Source organism: Paramisgurnus dabryanus, chromosome 22, assembly GCF_030506205.2.
Source record: "Paramisgurnus dabryanus chromosome 22, PD_genome_1.1, whole genome shotgun sequence".
In the NCBI taxonomy this organism is placed as follows: domain Eukaryota; kingdom Metazoa; phylum Chordata; class Actinopteri; order Cypriniformes; family Cobitidae; genus Paramisgurnus; species Paramisgurnus dabryanus.
The window spans coordinates 20,201,559-20,219,939 of NC_133358.1; the positions used below are offsets into that span (position 1 = coordinate 20,201,559).

An 18,381-nucleotide genomic window follows, 5' to 3' on the forward strand; every position below is an offset into this window, starting at 1 on the left:
ACATCTACAGCTAAATAGAAAATTAATGCTCAAATGAACAATCTTTATAGAGTGATGGGACATTTATCCCTCACGTGCATGGTCATGACCTTGCTGGCTTGACTGCATATAAACAAAATGAAGGCTAAAACAGCATCCGGATCAATTTTAATTTAGACTTTAAACACTGCTAAATTCATTTTAAATGTAAAATGTGCATTACAAGGTATACATTTTATCAGTATTCGCATTCCCAGGGTTCAATCCCATGACCTTTTGCACTGCTAATGCAATGCCTTACCACCGAGCTATACAGGAGCATATGAACACAATAGGATTTTACAAACAGTTACACTTAAAACAATACAACAGACACAATTGGTTCGTTATATATTTAAATGGTCTATTAACAAGTAGCGCAAGATACATTCAACAAGCAAGAGTTTGTTGTTTTTATATACACAAATAAAAAAAAAAACATTAACCATTCACAAACACAAAATTATTTCCCCCACAACTAAACATTGCCCTTCCAGTCTACCACGTTCTTGGTTGCTTTTGAGTAACAAAAAATATTGCAAACCTCCTTAGAACTAAAATGATGCCAATTTTGTTTCAGAACTGCCTATCAAAATTCTTCCAAACAAAACAAACACATATTTTACATGTTGGACATAGTGAGGTAAGTGGATGGTTTATATGTACAACCTTCGCCTCCAGTAGGAGGGATTTTGCACCATCCTAACATAACAATAGTAGGGGGTTATATTGTTTAAATGTGCATGAATTATACAGTACATGATGATACGTGACTACGTTTCGTACTAAGTACGTGACATCTCCATGACAAATAAGAGCATGAATGTTATCATGTCTTCTGCAATTCATCTTAGCTGTATCTACTGCTTCGACTATGACTCCGTCGCCTGGAGGAACTGCGACTAGTAGAGCGATATGACCTGTGAAGACAGACAGTAAAAAATACACACATTAACCAACTGTAGCAGAAAGTTTTTGTAACATCTTGGTGTAATAGATTTATTTATGATGTACCGGGACCTGCGGTCAGAGCTGACGCTCCTCCGACGCCCTCTTCTCCTGCTACGACTGCGACTATGGCTAGAGTTACTATAGGAGGAGTCAGACCTATATTTCAAGACAAAAATTAAGTAAAACAAAATTACAAGCAAAGTTCCTACAATCGGAAGGAAAGTTGATGGCGACTTCCTATTTACAGGGACTTTAGCTTACCTTGATCTGTGACGACCTCTGTGCCGACTTCCAGAGCGACTCCTACTGTAACAAAAAAACGATGCTGTGTTAAAATCTGTCATACGTTTACACACCACAAGGTTATTTTTTAAGACATACTATATTGAAATATATCAAAGGTAAAAATCTTTCAACACTTACCTACGATAACTTCGGTAGGTGCTACTTCGAGAACGAGAGTGCCCTCTAGTGTATCTACTCCTGCTTCTACTCCTACTGTAACTCCTGTAAAAAAAAATAAACATTTATATGCTGACACGTACACGCACCTCAATTTGGATGAAAACATTTTCAACTGTATCAGACCTGGAAGAGTAGGTGTAACTTCTTGACCTGCTCCTGGAGTGGCTATACGAATGAGACCTGCTTCTTCGGTGAGACCTTTGACTAGACACAGAACGTGACTTGTCCCGAGAGTCGTTATTGGATCCAACTCTTTCTCCTGTCGCTGGAGGAGATTCCTCTTCACTGGAGCTGTCCTGATTTCTGGGTCTCTGATTTAACCGAGCTGTCTTTCGAACTTCATCAAAGAGGGATCCTGGTCGGACTCTATTGTTGCTCTTGATTTCAATTTTAAGGCCCTGGGTCTTTCTTTCCGACTGATCTTGCCGTTTGTTTATTTTCATAATCAAAGGTTTCACAGTAAGAGCCTGCATCACAGTCATGCCAGACAGAGGTTTCCATTTATTTTCAATTGCAGAGACAGAAGTGATGCCAGGTACAGTTTCATCTTTCTGACTGTCAGAAGTTAATGCAGATCCGACAGTAACAGAGCTTCCTTTCTCTGTTGAAGGTGGACCAAGCGAACTACTATTATTCAGAATATTTTTCAGTGGGGAAATGCCAATGGCTTTAGGCCTTGGTTGCTCAGGCTCTGGGATATTCTCTGGTGTACACATGCTCCCTTGTTTTTGTTCTTTTGGTCTGTTTTGGTTATTTGACAAGGTAGTGCCTAAATAATTGGTTTGGTTCTCTGGGTGGCTTCGATCGGGATCTTTTACAGTCTTCCGATTTTCGTTAGATGAATTATCTTGTGTTGACTCACGAGTCCCTTGATCCTGGCCTTTGTTTTCAGAGACCTGGGTCCTAACCCGTCCAACTTTCACGTGCCTTTTTGCTCCATCACTCACAGCATCAGGATTGGCAGGGTCCAAATGCTTTGCAGGGACAACAGAATATTCTTCCTCGACTTCATCACCAAACTCTAGTGGAGGCTGCCAGTGGAAGGTCTCTTTTGGTTTTTGGTGCTTTTTGGATTTCTTGATCTTGGATTTTCGTGATCCCGACCTGGAAGAATTCCGCTTTTTGTGTTTGTGTTTCCGCTTTGCTTTCTTGCTCTTGCGCTTTATAGGTTTTGCATCTGCATTAGTGGGTTCCTCGTTACTTTTCAATTGCTTAGACATTTCAGTACCTTTATTTGACAGCCAAAAATGTTCTTCACCCCCTGATTCTGAACTAGCCTCTCCCTCTTCTTTTTCTGAAACATCAACAACAACCTTTGTATTTCCCACGTCAGAATCACTCTCAGACTCCCAGCAGCGTGATAAAATCTGTCTCTTTTTAATTTCAGTAAGCTCACCTTCACTTTTAACAATGGGCTGGTTAAGTTGAGCAGTATTACTAGTCTTATTTGTGTTCTCTACTTCATTTTCCCATCCAGATTTAATGCTTTTGTCCACAAATGGTTCTTTCCTTTTATTAGGGTTCTTGCTTTTCATTGCGACTGTTTGTAGAAAAGAATCACTGTGTCTTTGGATAGGACTGTGTGGACTATCTGATCCATCCTCTGAAGAAGGAGATGAATCTCTGTGGCCACTACTATGATTTGTATTCCTGTTATTTTTGCTATGATTTGCATTCTTGTGGCTATTTCTGAGAGACCTGTGATGTTTACTCTTTTTTTCACCAGATTTTCTATCGCATGAACCGTACGACTCTGACCTACTGTAGGAGGAAGATCTGCTGCTGCTTCTAGAACCACTGGGTGATCTGCTCCTAGACAAACTGCTTTGCAGAAGCCTATCAGAAACTTTATTGTTACCGCTGCTCCGGTCCCTTTGACTACGGACAGTGTCTGATTTAAGAGAGGACAATGTCTCCAGAGGTACATTAGTTGATGGGCTGATAAGTTTATTTGAAGCTGGGGCTGATTTTGTTTTGACCTCTTGAGTGCAGACATAAGAAGGTTTCCAGGGTTTTTGGTCTGGTTTCCATCGAGATGGAGGTGGACTGTCACTCATAGGCAAAACAGAGACACCCTCAGAAGACCCAGCTGCGGGGGCTTTAAGTTCTTTACCTTGACCTGACTTATCCAGTTTGGAAATACCACCCTCTGTGGGTTTTGTTATTCGAGGAGACTTCTTTCTGGAATGAAGCGTTCTATATCTAGAGTTTGATCTGGTTCTTGACCTTGTCCTTGTCCTGTGTCTGGATCGAGAATGAGACCGTGATCTAGACTGTGTAACAGAATGCCCTGATCGACTTTGACTTGACCTCAAAGAAGACCGAAAACGCCTCTCAGACCTTGAGTGACTTCTGGAGTAAGATCTACTTCTGGACCTGGAATAGGATTGTGAATCTTTAGAAGAATGTGATGAGTAATGTTTCCTGTCTGACTTTGATCGATACGATCTGTGGGAGTAAGGTGAGGTAGAACGGGAATTAGAACGAGAGTATGATCGTGGTCTCCTTTCATCATGGGTTGAGTGTTTTGACCTCTTGCCTGAGGACCCAGACATCTCTCCCTCAGACAGTGAGGTATCCCTGGGCTTGCTCTTTTTATGTTTCTTTGAGTGTTTCCGTTTTTTTGTTTTCTTCTTGCGCTTGGTTTTCTTTTTTCCTTTTCTGGACCGATGCTCCCCAGAGTGTACAGAGGTCTCGCTTATGGAACGCTCTCCTGATCTGGACCTAGACCTTGGGGTGTCACTTATGTCAGTCCATCTGTTTAAAAAAAAAACAATGTCAAGATTTCTGTATGTAAAAATTTTCACCTTGCAAAGTGCATTTATTTTTTAAGCAATTATGGGGTACATCAGAAATAAAATCCTGTTAATTCCAATAATTCTGATTAAAAAAATCTCACTGATTTATTTAAATAAGATTTTACGCATTTTACCATGCTCAAATGGTGTAAAAACATACTTTTCTCCTTTGCTCCACCTCTCCACACTGGGGGGCTGGTAAGCCTTCATCCTTTGCATTTCCTCTTTCCAGTGTGGTGGGGTCTCACTACTCCCCCTCTCTTCCTCTGACTCTGATCGGGACTTTGACCGAGGGGGTGTGTGGTACCTCTGCAGGGAAAACAAAATAACAATATGATCAACAGAGCCAAGGTCAATCAACCAAAACAAGAACCACAGTGACAAAAGGGAAAAAAACTGAATATGTTGCTTAGAAAAAGTCACAGTCAACTTCTTAGAAATAACATTTCATATATATATATAAAGAGTGAGAATTTGAGATTGTTCATGACACAAAAGAGCAGCTGATATAGTTGTTTGGATGTTAAAAACGTATTAATGACCTATATCTGTTTTTAAATGTGGAATAAATTAATATAATAAAAAAAATTCACGGCTATCATACCATAGTCCCCCGGCCTTTGATCTTACGTCCAGATTTTGTAACAGCTGGTTTTGGGTCATCATGTGCTGTGATTGACTCTTGTACAGCCCTATAAAAATACAAATAAGTTTTAAACACACCATTAAAACGGAGCCTTTGATTTCAAGAATTAAAAAAGAATTGAAAAAGAATTTCATTTTCAGAATTTTTTAACCTAGAGGATTGTAGTTATTAACTTAGTAGTAGAAGTAGTAGTAATTAAAAAGCATTGGTATGTTGGAGGAACAACATCTGTTTGTTAAAAGGGACATTTCACAACACTTTTTTTAAGATGTAAAATAAATCTTTGGTGTCCCCAGAGTTCGTATGTGAAGTTCTAGCTCAAAATACCATATAGATAATTTATTATAGCATGTTTAAAAAATGCCACTATGTAAGTGTAAGAAAAAATGTGCCATTTTAAAAAGGCAAATTAGCTTGCACTAAATGGCAGTGCTGTGGTTGGATAGTGCAGATTAAGGAGCAGTATTATCCCCTTCTGACATCACAAGGGGAGCCAGATTTAAATGACCTATTTTTTCACATCCTTGCAGAAAATGGTTCACCAAAACTAAGTTACTGGGTTGATCTTTTTCACATTTTCTAGGTTGATAGAAGAACTGGAGACCCAATTATAGTACTTAAACATGGAAAAAAATCAAATTTTTTGATATGTCCGCTTTAAACGATACAATAGAGACTAACATTTTTATGGTTTCCTCTTGGGTAGGCATGTCTCTGCGGAGCAGGAAACGGTTCTCTGGCACGGGTGGAATCTCTTCTGGTCGAACCACAGGCTTCTCTCTTTTTACATTCTGCTCAACCTCACCATCATCTTCCTCTGCCATCTCTCCCTCAGCATGACTGTGAATAAGGAAAAGAAAACAGTAAGGTTATTTCTGTTGCCAAAAAAAGACCACCCAAAGCACAAATGCATCAAGCTCATCTTTCTGAATTATTGCTAGGTGACTTTGATTTCAAAGAAATATAATTTTTAATTTATATGGACGTTTTCTCATACACGACAAAAAATGAATTTCTTACTTAGTATTTTTGTCTTGTTTTCAGTACAAATATCTAAAAATTTCTGTAAAAAATTTTTTTTTCTTGATGAGCAAAATGACCTAAGAAAATGAGTCTAGTTTTTAGTTTTAGATGAATTTGTGAATAAAACAAGCTAAATATTTTGAATTTTTCTTGAATTAAGTGTTTAGGAAAAAGTTCAAGATTTTTTTGCTTGTTTAATACACAAATTCACTTAAATTTGAAATGTAAGATTTTGTCTTAATACTAGACTTATTTTCTTAGGTAATTTTTCTCATCAAGAAAATGCATCTTGATTTGAGAATTTTTAGATATTTGTGCTTAAAATGAGACAAAAATACTAACTAAGAAAGTCATTTTTTTTGCAGTGTATGCATGAAAATTTGTCTCAAATATAGAAATAAAATACAGATAGATGCTTCAAAGAGATGCAGTGTGTAAATTTAGTAGGATCTCCTGACAGAAATGCAATATAATCTACATAACTATATTATCAGTGGTGTATAAAGACCATACATAATAAACTGTATTGTTTTTATTACTTTAGAATGAGACGTTTTTATCTACATACACTGTGGCTCCACCATTTTGTGACACCATGTTTCTACAGTAGCCCTAAACGGACAAACTGCTCTACAGTTTGTCAGTTTTTGTCTTGGACAACAACATGTTTGTCCTGTGGCAGCTACCGTAGCTTCTCTATGTGTTTCGGTAAACGGTGGACTGAGCCGTTGGTTTCACTGCTAGATGCCGCTAAATTCTACACACTGCACCTTTAACTGTTCATAACAGACAGTAAGGTTTATTCACCTTCCTTCTCCTGTTATTTTAACTGCATGTCTCTCTTTCGGTCCTGCGTCTCTTCTTTTCCGTTTTGAGCGTTTACTCTTTAAGGCTCTTTTCCTCTTTTTAGATGGATATTTCTGATCAGACTCCCCTTCTGACTCTGCCGAGGAGGAATACTGGGATGAAGCCTCTGAAGAACTCTGTGAGTCATCCTCGGAGTGAAACACTTTCTTCCTCTTGCCTTGAAGCACTACAGAAGATACAACAAACTTAATTTAGAAAAGGCAATGCTACAGAATGACATTTATCTCAGTTGTTTTCTCTATATTGTTTTTATTATCCATAACATGACTAGTGCGGACTGTGTGGTTTTATTTACGGCCAAACCAGGTACAGCACAAAGCAAAAATCACAGCCAATCAGAAAATATCTGTGTAACAATATTTTGGACCAATGAGATTACAGCGTGGCTGAGGATACCTCAGCAGCACAACATGATGAATATAGAAACAGACTGACAAAATGCCTTGCTGCATGACAGCTGTCACGATTGTTTCGGACCAAAAAACATTTGCTTGGAGGACATGATTTACCCCTTGACGCTTTGTCACGTCATCCCTGGTTAGGACACAGTGTAATTGTATAAGGGTGGGATCTGCAATGTTTATTTTTTGCACCTGTCAATTTGTTCGATGACCTTTAACAGTTCTATTTTTATTTCACCCTCACAATTGGTGAATATTTCCTAGGCAATATTCTTAAAGCACAGTGATATGAAGGTCTACAGACGAAATGTCTTGTTTGTCTCTCAGACACGAGTTTGCTTACCATCATTAGCAGACTTTGTGATCAGCTGTCCACAGTCAATCACTCTGACGTCAGCGTAAGGTCTGCTGGCCGAGTCTGTCTTCAGCCCTTCAATATTTTTTATCACCTCGAAGCCAGATATGACCAGTCCGAACACCACGTGTACTCTAAATAAGACAAATAAATGTAAAAAAAATCCTACGGATCAACTACAAATTTCTATTTAACCAACTAGATCTTGATGAACATTACCCATCTAAATGAGGTGCCGTCTTTGTAGTTCTGTTGTCAGGCAAATGACGAAGGTGGCCAGGTCAGATCATCAAACAGGCACATGTGGGGAAAAGAAATAGTAACATTTTAGAGAGAAAAAAAATCATCAAGACGAAATTTTCTATAAACAAGTGGCAAACAATCTTTATTCACATAGAGAGCTTTAAACCAGAGTTGTGTCCACTATAACATAAAAAGTCGAAATAGTTACTACTAATAATAGAAAAAAATAACTACTAATAAAATGGTAATATGCAAGAAACAGGAAATTTTGGGTGTGCACATGACCAAAATGTGTCAACATAATACAAAACAAATAAAAAATTTAATTTTAGTTTCTTTTAAATCAGCTTAAAGATATAAACATCTTCAATTAGAAATGCAAAGTGTGTCCACAGAAAATACATCCAGTATCGCTTAACCTGAAACACACCAATAACTGATGACCTTCTTTGTATTTTCTGTGCTGGGAGAGTAGGTTTTTAATATGACAATGATACTGTAAACTGTTAAGATAAACAAGAAGCCAGTGCTAGCTAAAAGCAACCAGAAATACACAGTCAGGAGATAGAAGCACAGCCTCGGAGAGACATTACCTTGGTAGAGCAGGACGCTAGAGTTTCTGCAAATTTTACACAAAAATGGCAAGAGAAAAATTGTAATACATTTGTAGGCAAAAAGAGACGTGTTACTTTATAAAATATTTCTAAATGCACAATTTAGAAAAATGCACAAACGAAAAAGGAGATGAAAATGTTTAGGGCACCTGCATCCCACATGAACATACAGAGTCAACAAAATTAAAGAGTAAGAACAATAATATATGGTAGACTAGAGAGATTGTGGAGGTTTGGGAAGGTTAGAGACTATAAACAGCAAAAGGGCAAGATCATTGCCAAAGTATACTTTTTATAGTGAGAATTGGTTCTCATTGACAGTGAGCATGTATGCACACAACCTACTAGCGTTGATCCTAAAACAATCTTTTTATATCTTTCAAACCAAAACTAAACCTAAAATAAGTTTTGTGCTTTAACATTCACTAATGGTTACTTACTATATGTCAACCCAATATAAAGTTAAAGCTATACTTTTTTTAAAACAGTCCTATAATCGAGCCAAAAACTAAAATCTTTCTTCTGGGGAAATGATTTTGAGTACTAGGGGATACATAACCTAATTAACATACACATGTGTCATTTAATAGTGACCAATCAGTCATATTAAATGGTGAGCTGAAGGTCTGGTGATGTATGGTTGTTTCTACAAAGACACACAAACATACTTTCTCTCTCATACTAGAGTAAGCAGTACTTACATGAAGAACTGGGACCCATTTGTGTCTTTGCCACGGTTGGCCATCGACAAGAGGAAGGCTCTATCATGTTTGAGAGTCAAGTTTTCATCTGTTGAAGAGAGATACAGACAAAGGGAGACATTGAACGATTGTCTGCATTTGAAGACTGTCATTAAAGACTTCGTTGTGTTGACGTTTCCTATTTGGGCAGGAAATATCAAAAAGCTTAACCTTAATTTTTAAGAATGGCTAATAAGCATTTGTAACATTACATTTATCATTGGCTGCCCGCTAGTTAATTGCATTTGGTTTTTCATGTGATTGGAAAAAAATCAGGGTAGTGTAACATGAGTCATAAACATTTTTGGACTTATCTTAAGATACAACAAGTAATTGTGTAAAAACCACAAAAATGATTTCTTAGGGTTTTTAACAACCATGTATTTCTACCTTTATGTTCAAATTGCTGTGTTCCTCATGCTCTTTGTTGTTAAAACAGAAATTATTTTCTGTTTTAAGGTCTAAAAGCTATTTTGTAAGTTTATGTATTAAACAGGTCAAGTATTTCTTAAAGATTTGATTATAATCAATAGTGCTGCATGACAACATATCCATTAAAATAAAAGAGAAACAAAAAACAACAATAAAAAAGAGAAGTCAGTACACCAAAACAATTTCATGGTCCACATATCCATGAGCACACTGTGCAGTGTGGACATTTTTGACATGGTTCACAAGAATTGGGAAGGGGGAATTGTTAACATTGTGTTACTGCACTGTGCACATCTCTTACCTTTGGATTTTGCAAATGACCACACTCTCTATAAATGAAAGAATATGTTGAAATTTTAGGCAAGAAGATTGGACCGTTAAATAAAAGAATAGCCCTATCCTCCATGCTGACTCAGAAAGAAGATCACAAAATAAAACATAGTCTTTAAGTTACAATTCGCAGCTACAGCGAGATAAAAATAACGGCTGATAATTCATGCACGTAACTGAAATGTCCAATAAACAGTCATGCAGAAGAAACTAAAGTTGAGGGACCATGTTAAGGTTATTAAGAGTTTGGTGAACATGAAGTTTTACCTTCAAAGAAACCACCATATATCGACTCTCCTCCTCTTCCGTTTCCTAAGTAAAGAAAAATATCCCATTGACATAACGCATAATAAAAAAATTATTCAGTGATATGAAAACAAAGATACAACAACTGAGAAAAATCCAACATACCTTCAGTGAAATCACCCCCCTGAATCATGAAGTTTTTTACCACTCGATGAAAAGTTGAGCCTTTATAGCACAATTCTTTTCCTGTAGTTTTACCAGTGCCTTTCTCACCTACAATCGAACCATAGTAAAATGTCATTTCTGATTACTAGCATGTAATACATCCAGCGCGTGTTCATTTAGAATGAAGACTGAAATGATCACAAGTTAGAAACAGACTTGTTAAAAAAAGCATGCTGCTGCAATGCCAAATTTAGTATACATACCAGTGCATAAACAAAGAAAATTTTTGCTTGTCTTGGGACAAATATCGGAGAACAGTTGAAAGACGATTCGTCCCACTAGAAAAAAGGAAAAGAAATACAATGGATCAGAACCTTATCAATTTAGATAAAAAGCCAATTTAATGTAAATCGTTAAATTCACTTTTTAATGACTTCCGCAATTGCTGTCTAAAATAATTTTGAAAAACATAACCCTCCAAATGGTAGGGTTTGGCTTAATGACACCGGTATCTGCTTTTAAAACACATAATTAGCAGTAAAATGAGGTGTAGCCCATACATTTATACAGACACGTCTGTAATTTATTAAAACAGCCCTGCAGGACAGGGTGTGGACTGCCAAAGGAGCTCCACACACACTGCGACAGGTATTTTGTCTGCCATCATGACAGCACTTTACAAAGCATACATACATATTTTAGTTTCAGTATGAAGTTACATTGTTAGCTGATTTATCTTAAAAATCCATTAAACACATTTTAGACCTTTATTATAGTCACAATTGTAGTAGAAATACACTGAAATGCATAGAATAACAAATAAATAATATAAATAGTAAATGACATTACTTTTATTCATTAAGTAGATGCTTTATTCAAACAGAGACTAGTAGTGCATTACATTTGGTCTAACATAAAGCATTGCCCTGTCAAAACTTTTAACATTTCACTATTTCACATTGTCTAATTTAAAAACAACAAGACTGCAATTTTTGCCATTTCTTACCTGGTTCTCTGTTGATTTCCACATCAAAATAGCACTGGGGGCGATCTTTCAGCCCCATTTTGTAAAAAGGAGGCTGCCTGTGTGAAATCACACCAGAACACAATTAAATCTTGCATTCACTGTCTGCCTTCACCAAAAAAAAAAAAAAATTCTGTTTCAGATATTCAGGTTTCACTGGAGTTTTAATTTGCATAAACCAGTGCCACACCGTGAACACAAAAGAAAGACAGGGAAACTAGGGAAGTGTTTCTTTTAACCAATGAGATGCAAATCTCCATGCATGTCCACCCCCAAATCTGAGCACCACCTGCTGGGCTTTTAACATCAAATGTCAAGAAGTCGCTGCAGCTGGGCATCACCTTAATGTGATGAATGAGCCACTGTTACTGTGATGTGGTCAAGTAAAACCAAATGTATGCTATTTTTGTTCTGTTTATTGACAGTGCTGGCGGTTTTATAAAGGGATGGCTTTCAAACAGTTCATTAAATTACCAAACAATCTAAAACAAGAGCTGTCAAGTATGTAGAAAGTATGCACACACTGTAAACATTTCTGAACTTATGTTGACATTGATTCCCCTTGAAGGTGCTGAATTACTACCATCCATTAAATTATTGCAGCTAAATGCATGAATTACTTGCAATCAAATTTAAATGATTGCCGTTTTACATAACACAATATTGACACTAGCCTTATCTATATCAACATCTGCGGAGACATTCCTTTATATTGAGAAGGGAACATTAAAGGGAACATTTTAATTTGTAATTCAGTAAAGGGAATATTTTATTTATTTAACATTTTATTGAATGAAGTCAAACAGTGATTTGGCACTGATTACAGCAACAACAAGCAAACTAACTTTTGTAGTCTGAGACAGCTACATTACATACGTCCACATAATTTACAAGCGCTGATAAATAATGTTAAAACAAAAATATACTTTATAAATAAAATACTCATGTATGAAATAAATACTGTACTAACTATTAATGTGTGTCATTTAATAAAGTCAAATTGACCCAAGTTAAGTGAAAGCGAAAGGTGTTTGATGAAAATGTTAGCAGACTGCTAAAGAGATTAGCATGGATAGCTAACAACCTAACGTTATGCTAACAACGCAATGCCGTATGCTAAAATTAACTAATAATAATATAAAAAATACTAATATTAAAACAGAACTTAAATACTAAGACTTAAATGCTAAGAAGTATGCCTAAATGCCATTTAACGTCGATGTATGTTTGGCTAACACTGGTTACCATTTAAAGCTAACTAGTAAATAGCAATGTTTTTTAACCACAGGCACAACGAAAGGCGACTTTATGCTAATAAAACGTAATCCATATAACGCTAAAAGCCATATACACAAAGTTGTCTGTTTAATCGATACGACTTACCTGTATCTTTAGGTAAACAACAATAATCCCTCAACTAACTAAACAGCTCAGTCGACTGAGCTTTGCAGATTCTCCACTTTCCCACTGTTCGTTCATCACATAGAGAGATACTGCAGAGTCGCCAACTATCGGAAACCCACATCAATTGCAAATATATTTCTCATGCTTTTGTCCTGAGAATATTGAAATTTTTTTTGGATTGCTTAATATAATATTGTTTATATTTTATTTAAAAAAAGGAAAGGGAAGATATTATATTAAAAGAGAACAATAATAACAATTTGCAGTGTTTCCTGTTTACAGAACACGAATAAACAATTATTTAAGTATTTTATTTAAATACTAAAATATATTTAATTATTTTAAGTTATCTTATTTTTATGCCATTAAAAATAAAAACGTACTTCTCCGAATTTTGTTGGACATTAAAGGGTGGAGACTTTTATTTTGAAAAATTGTATCCTTTGACGCTCCTGTTTCCCATAATTCTGAGAAACAAACAGCAATCTTTCAGTTGTGTTCAATATTAGGAAGTTATAAATAACTTAATAACGTGTATTAAATATAGTTGTTGAGGTCGTGTGCGTTTTTATTTTTTGTTTAGGTGACAAAATCAATATTAGTATTGAGCTACGTCGTAAGGTAAGGATTTGATAAAGCGATTTGTGCACCTGCTAGTGTACTCCAGAATAATTTTTTGTTACTAACGTTACTGAAATATACAGCGAATCAGATCAATTAAAGCACATTTATTAATGCACCATGAGATATCCAAAGTACCAAATAAGGGATATGCAAATTATGTTAACGTAACTGGAGCCAATTTTATGTTTAAGTTGAACAAAAGAAGCACCATGTTACTGTATTATCATATGGCGTGTATAGATGTAATATTCAAACTGTAGTATGAGAGATGATGTCACTCTATTAATAGTACCAACTTGACTAAATCTGTATATCTTATGATCTTGAAAACTATATATATATATATATATACAATTTGAATACATATGCAACTTTTTACATTACATTTACATTTGGCACTAGATCCAAAGCAACCTTTAGTGCATTACAAACAGTACATTTTATCAGTACTAGTGTTCACTGAGGATCAAACCCATGACCTTTGCACTGCTAACGCAATGCTGTACGAACTTCTGAAACTTTTGTTGGTTGGTGAACTCATCCATGGCTGCATTCCAAAGAAACAACATCCCTGTCCTCCCTATTCAAACAGGCAGCTGCTTTAATTGTTCTGTTTTCACTCTGCTTTGTGTTCAGGATGTGTTCTCATATAGACCCAAGAGGAGCATGTCACTGATCCTGTTTGCCTTTGTGGTCCGGGTCAGGGATGGGCTCCCTCTCTCTGCCTCCACTGACTTCCTGCATAACAAGGAGCTTCAGGAGAGAAAGCAGCAACTGAAAGTCATCTCAAAATCTCTGAGCTTATTACCAGAAAGAGCCATCATCAAGGGCCATGAGCTTAACATTTAGTAAGTGCACCAAGGTGGATTACTCGCTGTCCTTTTGTAAATTTCTAGCTGGGTTTTCTCAGATTGAGTCACTTATATACCTATAGGGAACATTCACTTAAACCCCATGATGCTTCAGACATTCTGTCTCTTTAAGTAAATATCTGCTAAATGAGGACATGTAAAGACATCCATTAGAGTATATAAAATGAGGTCTAGTTTACAATTAAGTGTGCATGGTCTTGTATACCTACACTCCAGAGTCCAAGATATGCCAGGAAATTGGTTCCCGCCCTGTGAAATGATTTGTTAACTAATTGGGCTCTCTGTGTGTGTTGCAGCTTCCTCTCATCCGAGGGTGTGTCCTACATGACAGTATGTGCTTGCAGTCTCCCTGCTGCAATGGCCTTCTGTTTCTTAGAAGATTTGTGCTGGGAGTTCACAGCATGCTTTGACAGCTCAACAGTGGCCCTGGCAAGCAGGCCGTACCCATTTTTGGAGTTTGGTAGGATGTGGTTCATGCATTACACGAATGATAAATATTGGCTGTAGTTATAATGTAATAAACAGTTAATATTTACATGTAAAAAGTCAAATTAAATGACATACGTAAAATTATATATGTGGATGCAATTTAATGTAATTTCAGATAGTACCATTCAAAAACTTCAGCACCATTATAACCAAAATCAAAGGCCATCTCTGGAGATTACTCTGGTTGAGGTGCAGGACGAGCTCAGCACCAGCCCTCCTCAGGTTCTTACCATGGAGGATGTGACGCTGGCCAATGGAGTAGCCAATGGACATGTAGAACAAACAGCTACATCAGGTTTGACCTACTATTAATTCACATAGCAGAGCGGCGTACCACATTGGGAATATACAGTGGCTTGACTTAAGCATAAATGTTGATTTTAAAGGTCAAAATCAAAGACTGGAACCGGTCTCACCGCCAGGAATTCTCTCATTGGTTCTTAACATCATGTGTGCTGCCCTCAACCTTATACGTGGTGTCCACCTTATTGAATACACCTTCCAGGTAACATTGCATTCCAAATCATTATTACACAAATATTACTTAATAAGTTCAGTCTGATTACATTTTCCATTTTTGTATTTTACTTTTTTTTTACAGGATGATTATGATAGTTTATGGAATGTTGTTGCATTTCTTGTGGCATTTGTATGCTGCGTTTGCCAGGTAAACAGTCTTACTTGATCTATAGCAACATTATTACAAGATGTTACAGGCCATTACCAATATAAAATTTTCTGTAAAAAGTGACATCTATAGTGTTGTCCAAATTAGTGCTGGTTACTGTCAAACCCAAAATAATGACTTTGGACACTAAATATACCTGCATTTAGATTCCATAATCACGGTCATCATATACTGCAATACCCAGTATATTTAGAAACACACACTGTTAGACCCATAGCTCATACTCTTTACCTTTCTGCATTACAGTGTCATCTCTACTTGTTTTACACCTGCCAGAAAAAGTTAAAAGCCATCACTCTTCTGTTTCTCATCATTTTATGCAACGCTTTTCTCTTCGATCTGAGGAACGTCTGGCAGCTTCTCTTCCACATGTCCGTGGCATGCATCTCCACTTTGCTCACCCTTAACCGCAAACTGCTGGACAGAAACATGGACTGTGGGGTGTGAGAACTTTAGTGGGCAATGTAGGGTAAGATACTATCAGCCCTAAAAGACCTATTTATAAAACAAATGTATGCACTTGCGCAGTGAAACAAACAGACATTGATCTTTTGTTTCAGCTTTTGCTTTAATTTGACATTGTGGTCAAGCGTTTCAGTTCTGTCACATATCTGTATGTAGTGAGTGCAATAGCTTTTTTACAGGGGTCTTAAATTGATTTCATAGATATTAGTTTTGTTATGGTGTATTGTGAATGTAATATGGAGGAATTGATGAACAGACCTGAAGAAAGGATTATGAGGTTGGTTTTGTTACGTTAATTTTATTTATTTGTGCAAAATAAGAAAACCTACCAATGTCTAGGTTAATTTAAACGAGTCTACCTTTCTATGATCCTCATCCCAAAGACTATAAATATATCAGGTCAACAATTTTCATATAATATACAGAAGAGATACACCGATATAGCGGACGATAATTTGTATTGGACGATAAAAGCTATTTTCACACTTTTTATCTATTGGCCGATAGTTATAAAACACCCGATAGTCATGGCCGATATCTCCTGTCAATCAAAAGAGAACAAGAAAATGCAATGAATTTGAGCTCTGTGTATAGAAAATTTAAAGAACAATCACTAGTTTAATGTTCAATGTTAATGGTCATTATATGAACGAATAACATTCAGAAATTGAATCTTCAGAATTTAGCTAATATAACCACTAAACTGTCGGTATTCTTCTTTGTCATCGTACAATGAAGTCTGAAACTATGAAATTTGGGGATCATAATCTAGAATTTAGATCATCAGGTTTTGCACAAGAACATGTGCATGCTTTATTGAAATTTGCATTCATCATTAAAGGTGGGGTGCACGATCTCTGAAAGCCAATGTTGACATTTGAAATCACCTAAACAAACACACCTACAGAATCTGGACTTTCTTTTGATAGACCTGCCCCACACATACGCAACTCAGGCAACAATGCCAGTAGTAGACACGCCCCTTGCTGCTGATTGGCTACAAGTGTGTTTTGGTACTAGGTCCAATTTCTTTTTTCAAAGCGATTCTCAAAAATTGTGCATCCCGCCTTTAATATTTTTAGTCTTATTGTTATTCCAATCAATTTTAATAATAAAACTAATTAGAAAAATTATGATTTGAAATCCTACTGTACCATTTATAAGTGATTCCAGTACAGAACTAAGTTTACATACTGTATTAATATTTCATTTCATTTTCATTTCTTGCACTAAATTACTTACCACTAGACATTTTGTTGAATGTTATTTTGCAGCAGACAGTATTATGATTTGATTGAGTAAATGTTTACTTCAGGATTGAAAATAATTTTTCGTCATTCATTTCGTCAATAATTTTTTTATTTGTTTACTGTAAATGTCACAAACTTGCTTTTATTCACCAAACAATTAATATGAAATATTTACTAGAGTAAACCAGAAATACTTTAGATTATGCAAGTAATACTAAGGTATAGATATATATGTATAACTCCTGAAATATTCAGAATTTTTACAAGCTGTTATTTAATTATGCTTATTGCGATAATCGGGTCAAATGTAATTTATACAGGTTGCATGTAAAGTTTGTTATTTAGGGTGACATTGGTGATGTGGTAAACTACAGTATGCTCATGTAAATGCCTCATGTCAATGCCCTCAATTATTACAGCCATCCAAACAGAGGGGTGAGAATGTATGTTTAATGAAAATCTCTTCCACTAATAATATACTGACTGACAATGGTGTAATAATAACCAATAAGGGCTCTGTTTCTATTGACTGATTATAAATTGTGGTTTTGTAATTTTAGATTTTTACTGTAATTGGCATTTGGTTGAGGGTTGATCAGAAATTATTGCCCTCAGCCTTATATATAGATACATATTTGCTCACTCCTCTCATATACAGAGCTCAGAGTTTGTTCAAACATTAAAATGTATTTTTATAATAATAGTTACTATGATGTTTGTAGATACAGTATGTGAGAAAATGAGTGTTTACTTGTAAACAAGGTTGTATGTAGATAATGTTCTTTTTACATTTTTAAAACATCTGTGTCAGTGATTTATAATATTGGTACTGCTGGTATGGTGGTTATTTTTTAAAACACACTTACAGTACACTTGACATAATTCTATCCTTTAAACCAATGTGTTACATACACATTTACATTTGATTTAGATTATCCAAAAATATCACTTTTTTTTGTTTACCCAAACTGTTTTTTAATTGACATTTATGAGAGTAATATAAAATAATGTCTGATGATATAAGAATTGTTTGGTTGTATTAAAAAAAAACAATCTTGTGGGAGGAGCAAAGTTTGCTTTTTGTCTACAGATTTGTATAAACTTTGCTGACTTTACATTTAAGAAACTGCACTCTAAAATGTTTTGGATTTTTTCAACCTGGCGTTAAGTCAAAAAGGGACAATCCCAGCCCTTGGGTTAAATTAACCCAGAAAAGTTCATATTTGACCCAACAATGGGTTAAAACAACCCAACAAAGGTTAAATTACAAC

At 35.9% G+C, this 18,381-nt stretch overlaps 2 protein-coding genes across 7 annotated transcripts in view; one reads left to right on the forward strand and one right to left on the reverse strand.

Annotated features, from left to right (window-relative positions):
• The window catches only part of sec22c (SEC22 homolog C, vesicle trafficking protein), a 108,991-nt gene extending 90,822 nt beyond the window's left edge, over positions 1 to 18,169 (forward strand). The window contains exons 1-7 of one of the 2 annotated variants that reach the window (XM_065258139.2): positions 13,170 to 13,343; positions 13,983 to 14,194; positions 14,515 to 14,678; positions 14,823 to 15,002; positions 15,094 to 15,212; positions 15,309 to 15,374; positions 15,642 to 18,169. In XM_065258139.2, the coding sequence (XP_065114211.1) occupies positions 14,013 to 14,194; positions 14,515 to 14,678; positions 14,823 to 15,002; positions 15,094 to 15,212; positions 15,309 to 15,374; positions 15,642 to 15,842 (912 nt within the window). In that variant the 5' untranslated portion in view covers positions 13,170 to 13,343; positions 13,983 to 14,012 and the 3' untranslated portion in view covers positions 15,843 to 18,169. Of the gene's footprint in view, positions 1 to 13,169; positions 13,344 to 13,982; positions 14,195 to 14,514; positions 14,679 to 14,822; positions 15,003 to 15,093; positions 15,213 to 15,308; positions 15,375 to 15,641 lie in introns of those variants that run through there. The other variant, XM_073813178.1, reaches the window with a different exon arrangement.
• On the reverse strand, positions 362 to 12,822 carry nktr (natural killer cell triggering receptor). Of its 5 annotated transcripts, none has more exons than XM_065258134.1 (17): positions 12,702 to 12,822; positions 11,301 to 11,377; positions 10,558 to 10,632; positions 10,295 to 10,402; positions 10,151 to 10,195; positions 9,083 to 9,170; positions 7,744 to 7,773; positions 7,513 to 7,658; positions 6,709 to 6,934; positions 5,560 to 5,718; positions 4,837 to 4,924; positions 4,393 to 4,541; positions 1,558 to 4,191; positions 1,393 to 1,476; positions 1,231 to 1,272; positions 1,033 to 1,125; positions 362 to 938 (listed from the first exon to the last, which is right to left on the reverse strand). In XM_065258134.1, the coding sequence occupies exons 2-17, from the start codon at positions 11,356 to 11,358 to the stop codon at positions 869 to 871; spliced, it is 4,095 nt and encodes a 1,364-aa protein (XP_065114206.1). In that variant the 5' UTR covers positions 11,359 to 11,377; positions 12,702 to 12,822; the 3' UTR covers positions 362 to 868. The 5 variants fall into 5 exon arrangements, with proteins under 5 accessions (XP_065114206.1, XP_065114207.1, XP_065114205.1 ...); XM_065258135.1 differs by having other exon boundaries at positions 1,039 to 1,125; positions 1,231 to 1,275; XM_065258133.1 differs by having other exon boundaries at positions 1,231 to 1,275.
• Positions 18,170 to 18,381: the final 212 nt, after the last annotated feature.

Bases quoted from the DNA above. Each gene is read 5' to 3' on its own strand.
- nktr (XM_065258133.1), bottom strand. From the start codon at position 11,358: ATGGGGCTGAAAGATCGCCCCCAGTGCTATTTTGATGTGGAAATCAAC. The intron at 5,719-6,708 runs GTGAATAAACCT...CCTTATTCACAG, and splicing joins AAAATAACAGGAGAAGGAAG to TCATGCTGAGGGAGAGATGG. The intron at 4,925-5,559 runs GTTAGTCTCTAT...GTATTTTTATAG, and splicing joins CAAGAGGAAACCATAAAAAT to GGCTGTACAAGAGTCAATCA.